At 40.7% G+C, this 23,012-nt stretch overlaps 2 protein-coding genes across 2 annotated transcripts in view; one reads left to right on the top strand and one right to left on the bottom strand.

Annotated features, from left to right (window-relative positions):
• Positions 1-6,912, top strand: part of UBTD2 (ubiquitin domain containing 2) — a 70,785-nt gene extending 63,873 nt beyond the window's left edge. The window contains exon 3 of the mRNA XM_041749634.1: positions 4,246-6,912. Within this exon, the coding sequence (XP_041605568.1) occupies positions 4,246-4,643 (398 nt within the window). The 3' untranslated portion in view covers positions 4,644-6,912. The remainder of the gene's footprint in view (positions 1-4,245) is intronic.
• A 4,334-nt stretch (positions 6,913-11,246) lies between these two features.
• On the bottom strand, positions 11,247-18,153 carry EFCAB9 (EF-hand calcium binding domain 9). The gene is made up of 4 exons (XM_041747165.1): positions 18,018-18,153; positions 15,022-15,170; positions 13,556-13,732; positions 11,247-12,653 (listed from the first exon to the last, which is right to left on the bottom strand). The coding sequence occupies exons 1-4, from the start codon at positions 18,151-18,153 to the stop codon at positions 12,504-12,506; spliced, it is 612 nt and encodes a 203-aa protein (XP_041603099.1). The 3' UTR covers positions 11,247-12,503.
• Positions 18,154-23,012: the final 4,859 nt, after the last annotated feature.

The raw sequence follows: 23,012 nt of genomic DNA, 5'->3' as shown, positions 1-23,012 counted from the left end.
GCAAAATGAGATAGATTGACCATAGAGGGCCATTGTGAGAAATGTTAATGTATGCCAAGTGCTCAGAGCCAGAACTAGTAAACACACTTAAATATTTGCTTTTGTGTTCAGACTTGTACATTTGAGATTATTATTCTACTGCTTTTTAACCTTTTCCTGACAGGTTTTTTTTTGCCTTTTTTTTAAAAAGATCAATTCATTCATTCATGAGAGACACAGGGAGAGGCAGAGACACAGGCAGAGGGAGAAGCAGGCTCCCTCTGGGGAGCCCAGTGAGGGGACTCCATCCCGAAACTCTGGAATCACCTAGAGCCACCCAGGTGTCCCCTGATGTACTTTTTCATATACTTGCACGTAATTCAGTTGAAGTATCTCACCAAACCTGAAGCAGTTAAAAGCTAAGCAAAAAATCTTGTAACCCTAAATTCTGTGTCACTCTCATTTCCTTTTTAGGTGATTCTTCTTTACTTTTTGTTTTCCATTTTACATAACCTATCATTAGGTCTGGCCAGTGACCACTGATTCTCTCAAATCCATTTCTTTCTGTTATAGTAGTAGTCAGGCAATCATTTTAGCAGGTCCCCTTGGTTCCAGTCACTCTCCATTTAGGCTTTGTCTTGTTCACCTGAAACATTGTTTGGCATGTAACAGGCACTCAGTATTTGTTCGGCGAATGACTCGTGTACTATATCAGCCACCTGTAATAATTTCCTGTAGTATGAAATCTAAACACCTGAACCCTTCTATCATGTTTTTACTACTATCTAGTAATTTCACATCATCGATTCTCTATTCACTTCAGCAAAACCACTTGCTATTGTTTTCCTACTTACTTTGTACTAATTCTTGTTCCCTTATCATTCTTACTTCTTGAGATGCCCTTTATTTCTATTCTGTGTTTTGCCCAGAACACGCTATTTCTGGGGATCCCTGGGTGGTGCAGCGGTTTGGCGCCTGCCTTTGGTCCAGGGCGCGATCCTGGAGACCCGGGATCGAATCCCACGTCGGGCTCCCGGTGCATGGAGCCTGCTTCTCCATCTGCCTGTGTCTCTGTCTCTGTCTCTGTCTCTGTCTCTCTCTCTCTGTGACTATCATAAATAAATAAAAATTAAAAAAAAAAGAATCTTTATTTAAAAAAAAAAAAGAACACGCTCTTTCTATAGATTTTCTCCTCCTTTGCTCTACCAACTTTAGTCACTCTTCTGTTGTATGATGTCTCAGTTGTTGTTTTTTCCAGTGTATTAATTCTTAAAATCTGGTGGGTATGCTGTCTCCGCTTGCCTCAATTAGAAGTTTCTGAGGATCAAGAACAATGTTGTCTCTCTTGTAACCTTTTCTCCTCAGAGCTAGTGGTATACCTTACACTCTTCCAGGTGTTCAGTAAATGTTCATGCAGCAATTCCATGGAATATGAAGATTCTTTTCTAGTGGTTTTAATGAAGGTCTAAAGAGGTTATGTATTAGAGGTCACTATTAGCAGAGCAGTTTTGTCTTTACTGAAGAGATATGGGGGTAGTAATTTGTGGAGAATTGGGGGTATACCGTTCAAAAGGGTCTGGACCTACAGAGGAGTCGCTCTGCTCTGAGTAGGTAATTCTAACGTAATATTCAACTGTGGGCTGTATTGTAAGCAAAGATTGTTTTTACTGATAATTTATAATCCCAGATATTTAATTTGGGGAGAGAATAACCCATAAAACTATAGCTTAAAATGTAACTAAGTCATATCTGCATCTGGTCTGGACTTTTCCCTTATTTGATTATTTGGACCATTTTTATAAGAGATTATAATTTGACAGAAGTGAGGAAAAGAGTAAATAAGCCAGAAAACTTCATGTTAAATAAAATGCAAGTTACCTCTTCCCAAAATATTAAAGTATGGGAGTTAAGCAATATGAAGTCTGGGTAGCTTATTTCCAGCCTCATAGATATGAGCACTGCCTGAGCTAGATTAAGAAGATAGGCCATCTACTGGCGCATAGTCTGTGGAATTTTCATTCTCACCTATTTGAGATCTGAAAACTGAATTCCTAGCTTGCTGGGCTGAAGGGCAGAATTAAAAGATTGTTTTCCAGGGAGGCCTGGCTGGCTGAGTTGATAGAGGATGAGCTTCTTGATCTTGGGATCATGAATTTGAGCCTCACATTGGTAGTAGAGTGTACTTAAACAAATAAAATATCTTCCTTTACAGTATTATCTTTAAAAGGGGCAGGGCGAATGAATGAGTGAACTGGCAGATGATGCCTAAAATTAGTTTTATGAAAAAGAACTGCCTTCCGTTGTGATGAGGAAGTGGGTATTCATATCTAGGAAGAGCCAAAGTGCCTATTTGGTTATACGCTTGTTTTGAAATTGGCATGCACTCATGTTGTATGTAGCACTGTATAAAAGCTGCTTGGACATCTCTAGTCCTTTTCTAGAGAGACTAACAATGTAAGCTGTCTTTTAGTGCAGACATCATTCTGCTTTTGGTTTGATTGCTTTTGTCTATAGTCCTATTTTATATCGTACTGAAGATGAAGCATATGCACACCTGGAAATCCCTTTAGAGGTTTTCTTCTGTCTCATTTTGCTCATTGAGAAGGATATTACAGGTTAAAGAATATTGTTCAAAGTTGCACAGCTAGTTAATAGCAAGGCTGGGAGTTTCATCTTGGTCTACAAATTTCAAAGGCAGTAATTTGGAATGGTGATTGTCTATAAGAATGCTTTTCCAGCAGAACATTGCTTTTATACTTATCAGGCTGACCATACTATCAGTGAATCTGTGGGACATGTATCTGTATCTGTATCTCAATAGAGGTGTGATGAGTCTTTCATGAACTCTCCACATTCTCTTTCCTAGTTCTTCTGGTGGCCAGCCCATCTGGAAGACACTGTAGATTTCTTTGCCTCAGGACTAGGCTGTATAAATAGTAAAGGTAGGACAACTGACTATACCTGTATTTATAAATAGCACTGGTACAGAGGTATGATGGTTGCTGGTTAGGGAACTGCTGGTGCTCACAACAGTGCTTTAAGTATATCCATTTCTGCAGTGTCCTAGGATTCACATAATTTAGTGAACAGGGAGATTCATGTATGTTATACTTGGTGACTGAATTCTTACTCCAGCCCATCTTATGTAATATAGAAGACAGACTGATTGAAGCTATGCTGCACTAGTGACTATTACAGTCTCATTTTGGGTGCATTGTATTTTCAGCCTATTGATAGTGACCACAGAGAGATCATCAGTTCATTAACTTATTTGTTCATTGATAACTGTTTTCTCAGTGTCCCTACCGCCCATACTCATTAGCCTATATGTGAGTGTTTTGAATATGGTAGATGTTTTTGTTTTTTATCAACCAGCTGACATTAGTTTTCAATTTTGAGTAAAGGACATTTGAGTAACCTTGTAAGAAAACATTCATTAGGTATGCTTCCAAGCTTCCTGAAGGAATTCCTGGTAATTATAATGGAGTTTATGCTTTATTTAAAAAAATCAGCCATTAATACCTTATTTTAAACCACAAATGCTTTTTTTTTCTCTCCCTTAAGCTATCTGATTATAAACTTCATACCCCTTTTATTCTTCCTTTTTAACCCATAGCTTCTCTGTAACAGACTGATTGGGGTTAAATGAACCCCTCAGTCATTTCTGTGGCGATTATGCTAATGAGACTCATCTATATACTAGGAGCCAGAGCAGCTAGTAGGCCTATCACCTCCAGTTTGTGGTGTCTGACAAAAGATAAAAGACTTTTAACCAAGTATTTAAGAAGTCAAGGCAGTAAGGAAACTGCTCAGGAACACATGTTATGGTGAACTGAACTTAGGGATCCATTTTTTTTTTTGCTTTTTGTGGTTGTTAAAGTCACTGATCCATTTCTTTAAAAAGGTATCCCAATGCAATTTGAATATCTCCTTAATTTGGTCCAAGCATCAATATTAGTAATTTTGAATTTTGTGTGCTTTCTTTTCCTTTATCATTTAACAAAAGTGTGAATGAGGTATGAAATGACTTTGAAAAGGTGAGGATAAGGAGCTAGGGTCCTGGATATGGTAAAATTAGATAAACACTCCAATGTACTGGTTACGGGCCTTAATGAGGATCATTGCAAAGCAGCTGGCAATGATTGGCCTTACATTTTTTTCACAACAGTGGCAAGCTAGCAAGAGGTTTGAGCATTTTACAAAGTGTGAATAAAACTGTGTTCATGTAGATGAAGCTCTTGTTCCTCCTATCTTCTCTTTCTGAAGGTGCACTCACAGAGTGCTATGATGAACTGGGCAACAGATACCAGCTTCCAGTCTACTGCTTGGCACCACCAATCAACATGATAGAGGAAAAGAGCGACATAGAGACTCTGGATATTCCTGAGCCACCACCCAATTCTGGATATGAATGTCAGCTCCGTTTGCGCCTTTCCACAGGCAAAGACCTCAAACTTGTGGTCCGCAGCACAGACACAGTATACCACATGAAGAGGAGGCTACATGCAGCAGAAGGAGTGGAACCAAGTAGCCAGCGATGGTTCTTTTCTGGCAGACCTCTGACCGACAAAATGAAGTTGGAAGAGCTGAAGATCCCAAAGGACTATGTTGTACAAGTTATCATGAGCCAGCCTTTGCAAAACCCAACACCAGTTGAGAACTGATTGGTCCTATTGGCTGGTCCCAAGATCCCTCCCACTCCTTTTTATTGTTATCGTTGTCATTTCCTACTCTATGGCGTGAAATTTATTTTCACTGCTCTGAATTCCATATGAATGGATTTAGTTCTGAGGAATTACCAGTGAAAAATTCCATCTGTGATGGAGACCAACAAAAATAATTAATAAAACACAAAGAGCCAGCCTTTGAGACTCATGTAATTACAGTTTCTAATTTGAAAGGCAGTTAAAAAATAGATAACCATTTATTTTAAAACACCCAGCAACAATGTAATGACTATATTTAAATGATTTGGACTGTAAATATAATGTTATGTCCATGAAGAACAGCACCAAGCACCTTGTAAATACAGAATTAAATATATATATTTAATTCTGTCATATATATATATATGTATATATATATACATATATATATATCAGAAATCATCAATAACAGTAACAAAATGGGTTTTTTAAAATGGAAACTGAAAAGAGCAATATTTGAGGGTCACTTCTATTCTGGTCTTAATTCTTTGCTCAATTAATATTTAGCCATTAAGGAGTAGAGACTGGCAAATTGTGTTTCAGTATTGCTTTCCCCGTCCCCATATCGTCAGCTCCTTATTTACACTCACACTAAATGTTGGTGCCTTCCAGCACATTGGTGGCAGGTACCCTTCTGGAACACTAGGCAATAATTTAGTCAGTGCAGTCAGATCTCTGATTTTCAGCTGATGCTCAGTTGAAAAGTCTCTTGTCCTTTTGCTGCATAGTTATTTTGAACTGTCTATAACAAAGTTGTTGTTATATCCAGGCTTAGAGGGCCACTACTATATAATACCTTTATTGGTCTACCCTCCTTGGAAGTTCTCAGCGCATGCCCCCAAATGCACTGGGCCAGGGAATGCAAGGAGTCAAGGGCAGGTGTTCCCAATACAATATTAATAAAGTGAATTCTCTCTTCTCCCCCAGTTTGCAGGAAGGGTGTAAGGAAAACCCACTATCTCTGTGCCTGGGAGAACTGCCTATTTTCAGTCTTGTAGAGAAAATTTCAACTCCTGATTTACTGGTATGTTTACGGACATCACTTAAAAATCAGCGGTGAGACCAAATGATGAAACGTTGCTTTATACATTAGTGCTTTCCAGTTCACCGTTACCTCTACTTGTGGTGGATGATAGTTTTCCTCTCTTGTCTCTCCTAGCAAAGAGTCAAAATAAGAGCCATCTGCAGAATAGATGAGAGGACTGAAAAATCTCGTGAGGGCACCTGATTATCTCATACTGTGACTGGAATAAAGCTGCCAGGGTTATTTTTAATTTGGAGCCTTTGAAAAGTTAGTTCCGGAAAGGAAAGGGGGGCTGTCACATAATCCTTGTGGCCCCGAGACTCTGTGAGTTGGCAAAGTAGAGGCAAGAAGGTACTCACACTGCTCTCAGTTGGGAAATAATCAGACCTCCACACTAATTTAGATGTGAAGCACTATTATTAATTTTAATGGCAAAATGAAACTGCTAATTAGTTTAAATGTAAAGTTTAAAATGGTATTACATTTCCTATAGCCTGATTAAACATAATATCTATCATTGTAACTTTGTTTCTGAGAGCTTTAACTACTTCCCTTTCTTTATGCAATCATTTTAAAGATTGTGGCTACATTCAATTGAGGGTTGCTGATAATTGAATCTAAATTCAAGAGACAACAGCAACGTTAATTCCAAAGGAGTATTTTTATATTTAGAGGTGGAAGTTTGAGGGTGTTTGAATATAATGGCCCTGTTATCAAAGAGTATTTATATGCCACATTGAATAGCAACAGCTCTCAAAGTTTGACAACTGGAAAAGTGTTCAAACCTATTTTTCTTCAGTTAAATTGGGTGATTATCATCAATAATCTAGGATTGCTAAGAAGTTTTTTTGGTTTGTGTAGAATTTGAGCTCTCTTAAGAATTTATTTTGTTTTAAAGGTACATATTACTTTGCATAACTATTTTCTGGGCATGTTTAACTAACCTGGGTGAGAAAACCATGGTGCTGTTTAATGTAAATAGATTGATATAAGATTGGACCAATACTTGATGTGTACAATTTTAGTATGTAGGGTTTTTGTGCTTTTTAAAAAAAAATGTTCAATTTTTCTCTTTGTCTTGGCCTTTATTCTGGGTTTTTAATTGTTACTCTCTACATAAGGATAATCTGCCTCATTCTAATAAACCTCTAAAAAGGTTTTTCTTCTTTTTAAAAACTTCAATAAACAACCAGTTCATCATCACTTAGGTTCTGCTGTGCCAAACCCATACATGGTTATTCAAAGGTATGTTTTTTTTTTTTTTTTTTCAAAGGTATGCTTTATCTTCCACATTGAAATCTTGGTCTAACGTAGGCTGGTTTTTGTTTTTGTTTTTGTTGTGTTTTTTGAGAGTCATGCCATAAATCAGAACTCCTAATTCAGTTTTCTAGAAGCACTGAGCTCATTTTTTATTCACTTTGGATCAAAGTGGCAGGGTTTGATCATTTTTTATTTAAAATAGGTGGTACATATGCATGGTGAGCAAATCCAAACATACCAAAGTGAAAAGTCTCTCTCCAATCCCCAGATATAACAACTGTTAGTACTTTTCTGGGTGGTAAAAAGATACTCCAGCTTGAGCATGAATCAGAATTACCTAGAAGGCATCTGAAAACAAAGATTGCTAGACTTTTCTCCCAGGGGTACCACATCAATAGGTTTGAATGGGCCCTTGTAATTTGAATTTCTAAGCAGTCCCAGTTATTGCTGCAACTGGTCTGTAGATTCACATGGCGAGAGCCACTGTTCAGGTGTACATTGAGTATATTCACCTACCCTACCCTGTTTTTTCCATAAATACATAGACAATTCACCTTGATTTCTCTTGGAATGATGAATCTTGGAATGGCATCATTCCTCTATGTCTGCACAAGTCTTGCATTGTCTGGAGTACCCCTTATTTCAGACTTAATTTTGGTCAGTTTGGCTACTTGGAATCTTGCTACTGTAAACCATGCTGCCATGAAATGCCCTTTTCTACAGCTACATCATTGTGTCAATGTACATCTATAGAATGTACTTCTGAAGAGAGAATTGTTTGATAAAAAAATATATACATTTAGACCGTAGATACACAATTGCCCTCCAAATAGATTTTACCAGTTTAATACTATAGCAATATGATTGCTCTTCTTTTCTTACATATCTTAACCAACATATTGATCTTTGACCATCTAAGTAAAAATCTGTGTCCTGTGGTCATTGTATATTTTCTTTGAAGTGCAGCATTTTATTGTATATTTTAGGCCTTTTTTTTTTTCCTGTGAATTGTGTTTGCTCATATTTCTGGTGCACTTTGGTCTTTATTCTCTTGATTTGTGAACACTCTCTTTTTTAAGGAAATTAGTCCTTTTCTATCATGTGTTACCATTTGTTTTTGGTTTTGTATAATTTACCATGTGCAAATTTTAAGTTTAGCTTGGTTGGATCTATCAGACTTGAATTTTATGGCTTTGGGGTTTTCTTCTTTACTTCAAAAGGTCTTACCCACTCAGATTATGACTTTTTTTTTCTCATGTTTTTAGTATTTCTTTTATGGCTTCATTATCTGGAGTTATTTTGGCACAAGGAATAGAGTAGCAGCCCAGATTTGTTTGTTCATTCGTTTGTTTTTGTAGGTGGCTAGCTAATCCCACTTTTCCTGATACTATTTACTAAATCAATTTTCATTGGTCTTTCTCCCCACCGAGGTGGGAAAAATCACTCTTATTTTATGACAGCTTTTAAGAATAATTTCTTATTAATTGAACAAATTAGCAAATGTAACTGTTTCAACCTCAATTTCTCAAATACTATGATTTAGTATTTTGACTTAACAGAAAAGAGAAAAAAGAGGAGTGTAGCTGATAACCTCCCTTGCAGTAACTGGTCTCCTGTGATATCTGTTCTCTGGCTCTGTGAGGGCTATTCATTTTGGGTACTGCCCATTTTGGCAGATGTCAGCAGAATTCATTTGGCCTTTTCTGGTCTTGGTTTTTGGCATGAGGCAAGGGATGATATAATATAGGAGAGCTAGGGACTAGTGGAAGATAAATGATTTCACTTTGCTTAGCTTCCTCTAAAATTCTTTCTTCTTTATAGTTGATATAGATTGTGGAGGGACCAGTCCTATAGTGCTGCCCTCAGCCCAGCTTGCTCTTCACCTGCTCCTCTGCCCATTGCTTAGGCCCCTGAACAAGGGGTGTGCTTTGCTAAGGCATTCTAATGTAACTATGACATAGTAATACTATGGCATGTTAACACCATCCAAACACCTAAAAAAAAAAAAAAAACCTAAATATACTTGGTCTAACTGAGCTCTCCCTTAAGAACACAGTGGAATAACTCACTGTGGAAATAATGAAACTTAATTGAAACATCTGCAGGCATACCTCACAAACAAATTTTTTAAAACCTTAAGTCACTAATGTAATAGAGGAAAAAAGTCCAGAAGCGTAGATATTGAGATTGTTTTCTTTGTTGTACTTCTAGTCCCAAAGAGAGTCACTTTACCAATGCTATTGAATTTTAGTTTTTACACAGTTTCAGTTGGGACCCATCCAAACTAAATACTCAGTTTCCTGATTCCATTCTAGAACTGCACAGTTGATGAAAATTAAAAAACAAATCTGTCCACTTGTTTTAGAGAGAAGGGAAGGTAGCACAGGAGGGGGAGGGAGGGAATAAGAATCCTCAAGATTCAGCACTGAGTGCAGAGCCCAGTGCAACAAGGGGTTCAGTCTCAGGACCTGGAGCTCAGGATTCCTGCCAAAATCAAAGAGTCAGATGCTCAACCAACTGAGCCAAGCCAGTTGCCCCTGAAAATACTATTAAAAAGATTTTTTTAATCTGATAATTGGATCATGATACCTTTTTTTTTTTTAGCATTTAAAAATTTTTTAAGATTTTATTTATTTATTCATGACAGACACACACAGAGAGAGAGAGGCAGAGACACAGGCAGAGGGAGAAGCAGGCTCCATTCAGGGAGCCCAATGCAGGACTCAGTCCCAAGTCTCCAGGATCACGCCTCAGGCTGAAGGTGGTACTAAACCATTGGCCCACCAGGGCTGCCCCATGATACGTTTTTTAAAAAGATTTTATTTATTGGAGGGGCAGAGGGAGAGGGAGAAGCAGGTTCCTTGCTGAGCAGAGAGCACAACGTGGGGCTTGATCCCAGGGCCCCGGGATCATGACCTGAGCAGAAGGCAGCCACTTAGTCGATTGAGCCCAGGTATCCCCCATGATACCTGTTATAGTCACCCTGGTGATTTCCAGGGAGGAGGGGGAACTCATTCCTGAGACTTTAGTCATTTGATTGTTCATTGTAAATTAAGTTGAAATAATTGAATACATTTTTTAAAGATTTTATTTACTTATTCATGATAGACAAACACACAGAGAGAGAGAGAGAGAGAGAGGCAGAGACACAGGCAGAGGGAGAAGCCGGCTCCATGCCGGGAGCCCAACACAGGACCGGATCCCAGGACTCCAGGATGGCGCCCTGGGCCAAAGGCAGGCGCCAAACTGCCGAGCCACCCAGGGATCCCCAAATTTTGACTAAATTTTAAACTAAAATTTAAAGTAATGTATTCAAGGGATTCAGGCTTTAGAGATGGTGTCTGTAAAAAACATATATGCCATGGTTACTTTTTATATCTCAGGAATGTTACTCTTGGAAAATGGGAAAGAAGCCTTTTTAAGACCTCGTTATAGGTTCTCCTCCTAGAACTAAAATTTAGTTAGATCTTAGGCTTAGATGCCAGCAAAAACCATCTAGGATTCCAGAAAAGAGACAGAAATCTATCCCAAGATAAGATTAATGCCAAGGCCCTTTGAAGGATGACAGATTTCCAACTGCCATTTTCCAGGCAAATAATACTAGTCTCTCAGTTCAATACTGTCTGTAGGTGTAGTAGTGCTCATGCTTGTTTTCCAGAAGGTATTCTCCTTAGAGAACTACTGCGAACTTTTCTCCAAATCAGAGGAAGAGAGGAGCACTGTTCTGAGCTACTTTGCATCTTAAATATAAAGTGTTCATAGTAATGAACATGATTTCTGTTCTTACAAGTTTTACTTACCAATGACAATTTTAGATAAGCAGTATTCTTTTCTATTGCACATTGACAGTGATTTTTGATGGCTATTAGGTAACTCTGGAACTCTGAATGCCTTGTGGTCAGTTATATTGCATAACCAATCCTTAAGAAATTCTCCGTTTATGGTAAATGAGCTGTACCTCTTTAATTGCCAAACTTGTTCCCCAGAAGTTTATGGTAGAAGGAAACATGGTAATTAGCATTATGCAGAAAGGATTTCTGAGCCAGTAAAATGCTGACTTGAAACCTTTTTTTATTTTTATTATTTTTTTAAAGATTTTATTTATTCATTAGAAACACAGGGAGGGAGAAGCAGGCTCCATGCATGGAGCCCAATATAGGATTCGATCCTGGAACCGTGGGATCACACCCTGAGCCAAAGGCAGATGCTCAAAACCGCTGAGCCACCCAGGCATCCCAAAATCTTTTCTTGAATAAAGATTTTATGTATTTATTTGAGAGAGCGAGCACATGCATGAGTGGAGGGAGAGGGAGAGAGAGAAGCAGATTCTCCACTGAGCAGGGAACCCGATGCAGGTCTCTATCCCAGGATGTCTGGATCATGACCTGAGCCACCCATTTGCCCTGCTGGCTTGAAACTTAGACTGCTAAAATTGAAGTAAGTTACTCAGATCCCTTGATCTGAGCACAGGCACCTAATTGACTTTGAATCTGAACCATAGTCCTACCACTAGTATGCCATATTTTGGGGAAAGGCTCTTTATTTCTCTAGGCCTTAATTTCCTCACCTGTAAATTCTGGATAACATCTGATTCACAGGGTTATGAATATTATAAATGACTTCATGCATCTAAAGCACCTGCCTAACACATAGCAAGCATTGAGTAAATGATAGTTATCACCATTAATATCACACTACATTCAGGTTGGGAGGACTCATGAGTCCCATGCTAAAAACAATTGAAAATTATTCAAGGCATTAATTACACAAAATTAAATTATACAAGGGCATATAATAATTATTCTACCCTAGTAGATTTGTACAGTTCCTTAAGCATCTAACTTTGTTATCAGGTCCTAGGAAGAACATAGCTCCATATCCCTAAAATCTGTTTCCCTGACAGGTAGAGGCACATCGCTATTTACCAATTTACAGTGTCTCACATACAAGTGGTTTTAGCTTAATTGAGAGAATGAATAGAAAGGATTCTGAGCATATTGAACCGCTGCTGACAAACAGTAGGAAACTATCACTGTCTTTCAGCTGTTTAGCTCCAGACAGTGTAATTATTTGGATATACCTTATGAATAGTGTTGATCTGAAAACCAGCAGCAGAATTAAGACATGTCGGGGGAGGGGGGCATGTCCACAGAGAAAGTGGTTTCTTCACATTACATTATTATGAAGTCAATTAGTTATTCAAGGGGCACCTGGTGGCTCAGTGGTTGAGTGTCTACCTTTGGCTTAGGTGGTGATCCCAGAGTCCTGGGATCGAGTACCGAATCTGGCTCCCCCCAGGGAACCTGCTTCTCCCTCTGCCTATGTCTCTGCCTCTCTCTGTGTCTCTCATGAATAAATAAAATCTAAAGAAAAAAAAGTTATTCAAGTTAAGAACCTGCTGATGGAAGAGCACTCATTTGAACCTTTTGTGTATAAAAGCCAATGTAAAAATACCCACTTAGATTTTCTAAATTTATTTTTAGACATGTTAACAGTTGTGATTATTTATATTCTACTTTCAGATATATTTATTCCTAAAAAAGTTTTGAACTCAAAATAAAGCGATGTGGCCTTTTCTTTTTGAGTGGAGCCGTTTTCCCTTGCTCTTTCTCTGCTTTCTGCTTCTCCTGGTATTTGTCCATGGTGAAGATAGTAAACAGCTTAAATTCCTTGTAATTAAGACGCTTTTGTTGGGGAAAAGAAAGAAAAATTATTTCAGGAAGGATTTGATACTTTGTTTCAGATGACAGCAGGATTGTAATCATTTCTCATTGAAAAACTTGGAAATTTGAAGAGCCTGGGTAATTAGGACATAATTATAGACTGATGGTAGTCTAGGAGCTGGAAACAGAGGGTCTATTGTACATTCTAAAGAAACCATGGGTCACTTTTATTTGTACTGTGTCCAGGCCAGATGCTTCACGCTGGCACCTGAGAGGTTCTACGGTGTATGATCCATCTGTTTCAACCTTAGCTCCCACTTGCTTCCCCAACATAGACGTCTTCTTTTGTCTTTTTAATTAAAAGATATTTTATTTTATTTTATTAATTTAATTTAATTTAATTTAATTTTGTTAAGTAAAGGCTCTATGCCCAATGTGAGGCTTGAATTCACAACCCTGAGATTGAGTCATGTGCTCCACCAACTGAGCCAGCCAGGGCCCCAGAGACTTCCTCTTTACATAGATAGGCAGAATCCAAGGTCTACACCATAGTTATTTTCTCTTAGCGTTCTTTTAGGCTCATGTGTTCCCATCATAGACTTTCTCTCTTTCTACTTATATCTATAAACCCTTCCTCCAATGTCAACGCCTGCCATATTAATATATTTCCTTCTCCAAACTTCTAAACAAAATTTTTCTTCTCTAAGCTCTGTAATTCTGCATCCATTTTATATGACACTTAGTCCTCTCTCTTCATGGGCCTATAAATCTCTTTGAGTGTTTTCTGATCCCAGTGCCAGGACACACTCAAGCCAGTTTTAATCCACCCTTCTCCCCACCCAGGTCTATTGTGGAGAGTAGGACATTATCTCTGCCTTTGGACAGAAAGGCTGCCAGGTCACACTTAAGGAATCTGCACTTACACGGTCACCTGTGATGTCAAAGTCATGGTAGAGCTCTCTAAGTTCCTGTTTTTTAATATTGAAGAGAAAGTTGTACATGTGGAAGTTGTCTGCACCAATTCTCAGCTCCCCATCCAGGTCAAGCAGCTCAAAAACAGGCCGGGAATGACGGAAGATAAATTGCTCTTCCAAGTGGTTCTATTGAGAGAAATACATAATACAAGGAACAGTGTTGTTGGTGCTGCTTTCTAAACTTGGGCTGCATCGAGACTATATCATCACTAATCCATTTCCTAGAGAGCTAAAAGCAAAAGGCAAAATCCTAGAAGCACAGGGTTGAAAGCTTTCTATGGTCAATGTATCATGTCCTGCTTAAGCACCTGCATTCAAGGGGAACTTAGGCCACCTGTTGTGATCTTCTAGACAGAACCCTTGTCACTAAAATGCATTTCCTTATACTCAGTGAAAATGTACTTGTGAGGGGTGTCTGGGTGGCTTAGTTGGTTAAGTGTCTGCCTTCAACTCCGGTGATAATCCTGGGGTCCTGGAATCAAGCCCAGGTCAAGCTCCCTGCTGAGGCAAGCAGTCTGATTCTCTCTCCCCCTGCCCCTGCCTTAAATAAATAAAATCTTTAAAAAAAATCTACTCCTAGGGGCGCCTGGGTGGCTCGTCAGTTAAACATCTGCCTTCGGCGCTCAGGTCATGATCCAGGGATCCTAGGATTGAGCCCCGATGTCAGGCTCCCTGTTCCATGGGGAACCTGCTTCTCCCTCTAATCTCTGACCCTCCCCCACCACTTCTCTCTTCTCTCTCTCTCTCTCTTTCAAATAAATTAATAAAATCTTTTTTAAAAAATATACTTGTGAAACATCATGGCAAGGTGATAAGATAATGAAGACAAGTTTCCTTTCCAAGTGGTAAGGAGATGAATACATACACACTGCAAGTGTATATAAGGTAAGGTAGGAACCCAAAGACAAACATTTTTCATCTCCATCATCCATCCCCTTCAGAAAATTCTCTGAGAAAAGCAATCCTTGAGAGAGTGAGGCACTTGGGATTCCTGGTGACTCTTTGAGAAGGACGAGGAAGGGGGCGCCTGGGTGTCTCAGGTTGAGCGTATGCCTTTGGCTCAGGTCATGATCCCGGGGTCCTGGGATTGAGTCCTGCATGGGGCTCCCTGCAGGGAGCCTGCTTCTATCATGAATAAATAAAATCTTAAAAAAAAAAAAAAAAAAAGGACAAGGACAAGGAAGGGCTGAAAATGGGTAGGGGCAGCAGGGAGAGTGAGGCTGTGTAGCCTGCAAATTTCTAGGTTAGAGATGGACTGTTTAGGAACCAACAGTAGTTCCTTCTCCGCTGTTTCCTTCCTGTTTTGAGTGAAAGGATGGCAACTCTTGTGCAGTCTTAATTCAGTACCACCTTTAGCTTGGCTGTTGGCAGCCAAGCTCTGCCTTCTTTGCTGCAGATCCTGACTTGTTATTCACCTGTTGTGCCAGCAGGATGCAGACCAACATGTAGAACTGGTCAAAACCAATCTCGCCCATAGCATTCCAGTCCAGCATGTTAAACACAATCATGATCTGTGTCCGTTTCCAGCTAGTCACATGACGAAGGAAGTGATAGAACAGCACGTCTGTTAAAGTAGGGAGGTGAAGAAGTGGATCGTTTAGAGACCATTCCAGATGCCAAACAAGCGGGAGCCCCATAAATGGCAGCAATGCTGGAAGCTGGCTGACCTGGGAATAGTAATGATCACACTGTCTCTTGCTTTGTCACTACACCTTCCACCATTCCTTGGACCTTAATCGCCCTGGGCTGTGTGACATGCCCTGTGCCCAGATCCATGGAGAATGAGACAGTGGATTGGGCTCAGATCTTCATCCCAACTCATGTGCTTAACTGAGCCAACAGATACGTGTCTGTAACCAAACAAGGTCTGGAGTACTCCTTATACATGAGAGACCTTCGTTCTCACTGGGGACCTAGGACACTTGTCTTGGAGAAGCTGAATTTCACCTGGGTCTTTCACTTGAAATCATGAAAACGAGAAATTTAAAAATAATTTCTATAAAAGTATTGGTATTCCTAATGCTTATGTAAAGCAAATGCATTTGGTTATGGGGCAAATGAGAATCTGGGAACACCTTAGGTGCCAGGTACTTTAAATGTCATGTTTCATTGAACCCTGACACCCCTACAGGGGAAGTGGTATCACACCCTTTTATAATAAGCCTAGATAGTAACTGGTCTATTTCAGTGTTTCTCTAATTGTAATGGGCCTACCATCCACTTGAGAATCTTATAAAAATACAGATTCTGATTCATGAAATCTGGTATTGGACTGAGTCTCTATTTCCAACAAGGCCTTGGTGACATCACTGCCGATGGCCGGTGGACCACACTTAGAGTGGCAGAGCTGGGATTCAAATGTCCGTCTGAGAGACGCCTGCGTGGCTTAGCCGTTGGGTGCCTGCCTTTGGTTCAGGCTGTGATTCCTGGGGTTCTTGGATCAAGTCCCGCATCAGGCTCCTTGCATGGAGCCTGCTTCTCCCTCTGCCTCTGTCTCTGCCTCTCTCTGTGTCTCTCATGAAAAAATAAATACAATTTTAAAAAAACAAACAAATGTCCGTCTGACTCTACAACCTTGCTCTTTCCACAGTGAAGCTGTGTCTTTTGCAGGTTAATACATATATATTCAATCATATACAGAGAAAAAAATACATAATTTAAAAACCAGGGAGGGTTTTTGCCAGAAATTCCACTCACTGATCATCTGTTTCGAGGAGGACAAGATGGAAGAAACCAACACAGTGACACATTTATATAAGAGTACGTGGCTTATAGATTGTATATGCAAATCACCCATGGTAACTTCAGGGATATTGAAATGTAACTTTGTGTACATGTGATATCCCTTTGCCCATTGATTACAGAAACTATCGCCTATGTAAAATACAGCTCCAAAAAATATATACATCTATGTAGTTTGGCGCCCCGACTGAGGCTAGCTAAGAGCATAGTGAACCGGTCATCACAATGTCATGATTTGAGGGGCATCTGATGGTCTCTGATGTTCCTTCCCTATGGCCACCAGGTATGAGCACATTATATATATCCACAATGACCTTTGGGCAGTTGCTCCTTCAGAAAAGTTTCAGTGTGGGACTTAGTAGCTACATATCAAATACTGTTTCTAAAGCAGCTGCCTCTGACTCACTCAAGCCTCTAAAGCCCAAGTCAACTGCCTTCTCAGAAGGCTGTGCCTTCACTGTCTCACCACACTAACCAGTCCCTTGGTGACCAGAGGACAGGAGCATGACTTTGCCTCTTGGGCTTTGCATCATCAGGGAGTGATTTTGTTACTAAGGAGACCAGACTTCTCAGCAAACGTTCCGGTGAGACTATGAGTGTAGGCTTTGGAGTCAAGAAGGCCTGGGTTGCAGTCCCAGCTTCTCTGTTTACAGCCGGATGCCTTACAGTTGCCTTATCTAGGTCCCAGCAGTTGCAAAGATTTGGTGACATTACTGTGTGTAAATCTATATGTAAAGAGAAAAATAGGCATGAAGTTATGAGAAAATGAAGGTGTCTTTTTATCATTTGTAAAGACTGCATAGGCTCTTAAAAATCTTTATGGAGAGGGTACTTGGATGGTACAGTCAGTGGAGCTCAGCAGGGAGTCTAGATTCTCTCTCCCTCTCCCTCTGTCTCTCCCTCACTGATTCTCTCTCCCTCAAATAAATCTTTAAAAAAAAATCTTTATGGAAGAAATACTTTATTCACAAATGACATTTATTTTCTTCAGATCACAATGAATGGGTAGGATACTATCCTGTATCCGTAAGGATATTATCGAGTCCTTCAAAACAAAACAAACAAGCCTAAAGTATTTTAATCAGTCTTCTGTTAGTTTCTGCATTCGAAGACAGAGTGGAGATCATCAACACTTTCTGGTCACTCTCAAGTACCACAAATTAGAAGGGATCCTGATTGATTCAAAACTCCCGCTTGACAGACGAGAAATCTTGTTAAGGGGGTCTTAAGGGTTAATGTGCGAATGGGGCTCAGCCCCCAGGAATAACTGTACTAACAACAAACACTAAGTTCTTACCATGTGCCAGGCACTGTGCTAACCATTTTCCACACATTATTTTATTTCATTATCTATTTTTTCCCAACCAGGACTTGGGCTTTATGCTTAGAAGCCTCATATGTGGCTGAGGACAATGACACCTAAAGAGGATGATGACACGTTCTCCAAATCACTAAGAGCCAAGGCTTCGTGCCAGAGCCTGCAACCTTCCCCTCCTCCCTCAACTGCTCTGGTCTCAGGTCTCTGTTGGCCATTCTCCCCACCCCACACCTCATTTAGAAGATAAAATACATATTTGTCACCAAGGGAGTTTCTGGTTCTGCGAGTTTTCCTGCGAGTTAGTGAAAAGCCAGGTGACCACTCAGAGGAAGCCCTGCTGAGAGCACCGACCATTCAAGGTGTTGTTGTGGTGCACATCGAGAAGGTGAAAATACTCCAGCAAGGCCTTCACATTCCTCACAGACAGCAGGCAGTACAGCTTGTCCAGATAGAGGTACCACAGAAACGATCCTTGCTTCAGTTTCATCTTGGCGCTTGCTGGGCTGAAGGCTCTAGCCACCCAGAACAGAACAGAATTCTGCCTTGGAACCAGAATGTTAGACAAAGGGAGCCCGCCCTCGGCAGTAACATCATAGGAAGTGGCCTACGGGGACACCCGGGTGGCACAGTGGTTTAGTCTACCTTTGGCCCAGGGTGTGATCCGGAGTTCTGGGATCGAGTCCCACCTTGGGCTCCCTGCAGGGAACCTGCTTTTCCCTCTGCCTGTGTCTCTGCCTCTCTCTTGTCTCTCATAAATAAATAAAATATTTTTAAAAATTTTTAAAAATATTTATTATTTTTTAAAGATTTTATTTATTTATTTATTCATGAGAGACACAGAGAGACAGAGGCAGAGACACAGGCAGAGGGAGAAGCAGGCTTCATGCAGGGAGCCCAATGTGGGACTCCATCCCAGGACCCTGGGATCATAACCTGAGCTGAAGGCAGACAGCTCAACCACTGAACCACCCAGGTACGCTTGTTTCCTTAAATTTTTAATAGATTATTTAAGTCAGGAAACCAAATAGATCTAAGTGTTACATTTAGACTGTTTCTTAATATCTTCAGTTTCCTCCTTTCTATCTTTATTTTTCTTGCAATTTATTTGTTGAATAATCCAAGTTGTCATGTAGAGGAAAACATTCTGGTTTTTACAGATTTTATCTCCAATGTGTTAACATGTCCCTCTGTCTCCTGTATTTTCTATAAACTCATAGTTAGATCTAGCATGAAAGCTGGTTTTAGGAAAAGACCAATAAAAAAAAAGAAAAAACTTTTGGCAAGTGTGATAAGGAGAAAGATTTTTTTTTAAAGATTTTAAAAATTTATTTATTAATGAGACAGAGAGAGAGAGAGCGGCAGAGACACAGGCAGAGGGAGAAGCAGGCTCCACGCAGGGAGCCGGACTTGGGACTTGATCCCGGGACCCAATCCGGGGACCCCAGGATCAGGCCCTGGGCTGAAAGTGGCGCTAAACCGCTGAGCTACCCAGGCTGCCCAAGAGGAGAAAGATTTTTAAAATTGAAAATGAGGAAGGAAACATTTATTGATATGGAAGAAATTAAAATACATATAAGAGTACTATACACAACTCGGTATGGCTGGCTGGCTCAGCCAGCAGAGCACAAGACTCTTGATCTCGGGGTTGTAGGTTTGGTCCCATGTTGGGGGTAGATACTACTTTAAAAAATCTTGGGGGATCCCTGGGTGGTGCAGCGGTTTGGCGCCTGCCTTTGGCCCAGGGCGCGATCCTGGAGACCCGGGATCGAATCCCACGTCGGGCTCCTGGTGCATGGAGCCTGCTTCTCCCTCTGCCTGTGTCTCTGCCTCTCTCTCTCTCCCTCTCTCTGTGACTATCATAAATAAATAAAAACTTAAAAAAAAAAAATCTTGGGACGCCTGGGTGGCTCAGCGGTTGAGTGCCTGCCTTTGGCTCAGGGTGTGATCCTGGAGTCCCTGGATTGAGTCCCACATCGGGCCCCCTGCATGGAGCCTGCTTCTCCCTCTGCCTGTGTCTCTGCCTCTCTCTCTCTCTGTGTTTCTCATGGATAAATAAATAAAATATTAAAAATAAAATATAAAATCTTAATAAAAGGCTAAATTAGCTGTCCAATAAATATACTGTGAGCCACAGATATAAATCACATATGTAATTTGAAATATTCTAGTAGCCACAATAAAAAAGGGGGCTCCACAGCATGGGGTCTACAAAAAAAAGTGAAATTCTTATTTTTTAGGATTTTATTTGTTTGTTTAGAGAGCATACACAAGAAGAAGGGCAGGAGAGGCGGAGAGTCCCAGACTCCGTGCCCAGCACAGGACCCATCAAGTGGCTTGATCTCAAAATCTCATGACCCCAAGATCATGACCCCAGCTGAAATCAAGAATGGATGCTTAACAGACTGAGCCACTCAGGTGCCCGGAAGTGAAATTAATTTTTATTTTAAAGGTTTTATTTATTTACTCATGATAGACACAGAGAGAGAGGCAGAGAATAGGCAGAGGGAGAAGCAGACTCCCTGCAGGAAGCCCGATGCTGAACTCGATCCCAGGACCCTGGGATCACGACCAAAGGTGGATACTCAACCACTGAACCACCCAGGTGCCCATGAAATTAATTTTGATAACATTTAACCCTCTGTTTGAAATGTTATCATTTCAATTTATAATCAATATACTTTTTTTATTTTAAAGAAGATTTGTGAGAGACACAGGGAGAGAGAGAGAGGCAGAGACACAGGCAGAGGGAGAAGCAGGCTCCATGCATGGAGCCTGATGTGTGACTCCATCCCAGGTTTCCAGGATCAGGCCCTGGGCTGAAGGTGGCACTAAACCGCTGAGCAACCTGGGCTGCCCTGTAATCCATATACTTAAAAAATTTTTTTTAAATATTTTATTTATTTATTCATGAGAGACACAGAGAAAGAGAGAGGCAGAGACACAGGCAGAGGGAGAAGCAGGCTCTGGGCAAGGAGCCCAATGCAGGACTCAATCCTGGACTTTGGGATCACGACCTGGGCCGAAGGCAGATGCTCAACTACTGAGCCACCCAGGAATCCCTCAATATACTTTTAAAATAGCTATTTTACAATTCTTTTTTTTTTTTTGGCTTTATTGAGATATAACTGACATACAACATTATGTAAATATTAAATGTACAACATGCAGCTGGCTGGGTCAGTTGGCAAAATGTAGGATTCCTGATTTTGAGGTTGTGAGTTCCAGTCCTGTGTTGGATATAGTTTATTTAAAAAAAAAAAAAAGGGTAATAAAGCATGCTTTATTATTCTTTCAGAGAATCGTAATGAGAGGAAACTCTCCAACTCATTTTATGTGTCTAACATAATCTTGATATCAACACATGGCAGGATCAGTTTAAGAAAGGAAAGTTACAAATCTCACTTGTGAACATAAATGCAATAATTCTAAATAAAACATTAGCAAACTAAATCCATACACACGAAAACTGAGAAAAATAACACCCATAAGAGAATTCTTCAGGCACAGAAAAATAATCCCATACGGAAATAAAGAATTCAGGAAGGAAAGAAGAGCACCAGGAATGGAAAATGTGTGAGTAAACCTCAATGAGTATTAACTGTACACAACACTAAAAATAATGTCATGTGAAGAATCTACCCGCAGGTGCCCTCAGAACTTACCAGGAGCTGCCACTGCTGCTGAGGGGAGGGAGAAGAAACCCTGTCCTATTTATTTAACTGCATCTTCCCAGCGTAGCAGTTAGAGGGAATACTGCGAGCTACTGTACAACTCCTGGCATGTCAGAACTATGACAGTCCAATGACACTCCAATGCCGTGGCAATTGGTAACACTCAAGATGATGTGCTCTGTCAGCCTAAGTCCCCGAGTGACTACACAAGAAGATAAGGGTCTTTCCCGTCATCCTGGGATAAGAGCCAGAGATCTCTACTCTCGGGGCCCTGGGAGGGAGGGGTTCTGCTCCCCTTTCCCAACAGCACAAAGCTTTTGTTTTGAAGGCAGTTGCTTTTTGCTATTTCTAGGGAAGTAGTTGAGGCCTTAGGCCCATCTCTTGGAGGCCATCAACCACCTCCTTGACCCCTGCATCACCAGAAGTGGCACTCTTAAGTCTGCAGCCCTGCCCCCAATTTTTCTCACAAGCACCCACTGGAGACCTGTGGGGAGGAGCTTCTGAGTGCACGTGACTGGAACCCTGGCTATTCCACACTGACATGGTGGCCCACATTTTGCCTTTAACACTTGGCCAAAACTTTAGTTGCTTTTCTCTCCACCACTTATGTTGACATGGGAGAGCTTGGTTCTTGTCTCATGGAGTCCAAGAATGAATCTGGTGGACAACAGAGTGTGAGCAAAACAATAGAAGTTTATTAAATCAAGATACAGAGAAAACTCTCAGAAGTGAGAAGGGTGGTGGGGGAGGGCTGCGGGACGGCCGCGGGGCTGTGGGTGTGGGGGGGTGTGTTACAGCCTGTCTTTTATAGGAAACTAACCAGGGAACTTGGTAAATTTCTTGTCATACCAGGGTAGATATTCAGAACAAACAAGTGGAGTTGTAAGTATCATACTAACAAACAAGATGTTTTTGTACATATCAGGAGCTCAAACAAGGTCCCTTCTCTCAGGTTAATATCTCCTCCATAATATTTCTCTATCTCTGGGATTTCTGTGAGCCTAGTCAGGGAGCCCATGGCCTTGAGATTCTTGTGCCATCTTGGTTTGAGCAGGAACTATTGATAACACCTTAATGACATATTTCTTTGTGGCCTGGCGAGTTTCTGTGATTACTTAGTAGCGGTTAAAGGGGGATACTCCCTAACATTTTGGAGCTAGGGAGCCAGGTTTATTTTTCCTGTTTTTACTGTCTTATCTGTTTTCTTGGGATGGGTAAGAGCCTTACTCTGGGGCTTTTCCCTTATCTTTCCCTGCCTAGCCCCATCTGCCCCTAACTCGTTCCGACATCAATACGGTGGCCATCATTTTCAGCCACATTCTGCCAAAGTGAACCTGGTGATGTGCCCCATCTCTCCTTGCAGGAGCTTGTTCTTTTTAATTTTTTTTTTTAATTTGAGGAGAGAGAGAGCATGCAAACATGAGTGAGGGAAGGGGCAGAGGGAGAGAGAGGGTCAGAAGGAGAGAGAGAAGCAGACTCCCCACTGAGCAGGGAAGCCCAATATGTGGCTGGATCCCAGGACCCCAGGATCATGACCTGAGCTGAAGGCAGACGCCTAACTGAGCCACCCAGAGGCCCTGAGCTTGTTCTTTTTTAAAATTCAGATTAGTTGGTTGCCTTGTGACCTCAGTTCTCTGAGGTGCTCAAGAAAAGTTATAATTTTGTAGATCATCCA

This window comes from Vulpes lagopus, chromosome 3 (genome assembly GCF_018345385.1).
Source record: "Vulpes lagopus strain Blue_001 chromosome 3, ASM1834538v1, whole genome shotgun sequence".
In the NCBI taxonomy this organism is placed as follows: Eukaryota; Metazoa; Chordata; class Mammalia; order Carnivora; family Canidae; genus Vulpes; species Vulpes lagopus.
Note: the sequence above shows the minus strand (reverse complement) of the source record. Positions and strands in the feature narration are given on the sequence as shown.

Bases quoted from the DNA above. Each gene is read 5' to 3' on its own strand.
- EFCAB9 (XM_041747165.1), bottom strand. From the start codon at position 18,153: ATGAAACTGAAGCAAGGATCGTTTCTGTGGTACCTCTATCTGGACAAG. The intron at 13,733-15,021 runs GTGAATAACAAG...TTCTCTCAATAG, and splicing joins GCATCCTGCTGGCACAACAG to AACCACTTGGAAGAGCAATT. The intron at 12,654-13,555 runs GTAAGTGCAGAT...CCCCAACAAAAG, and splicing joins TTGACATCACAGGTGACCGT to CGTCTTAATTACAAGGAATT.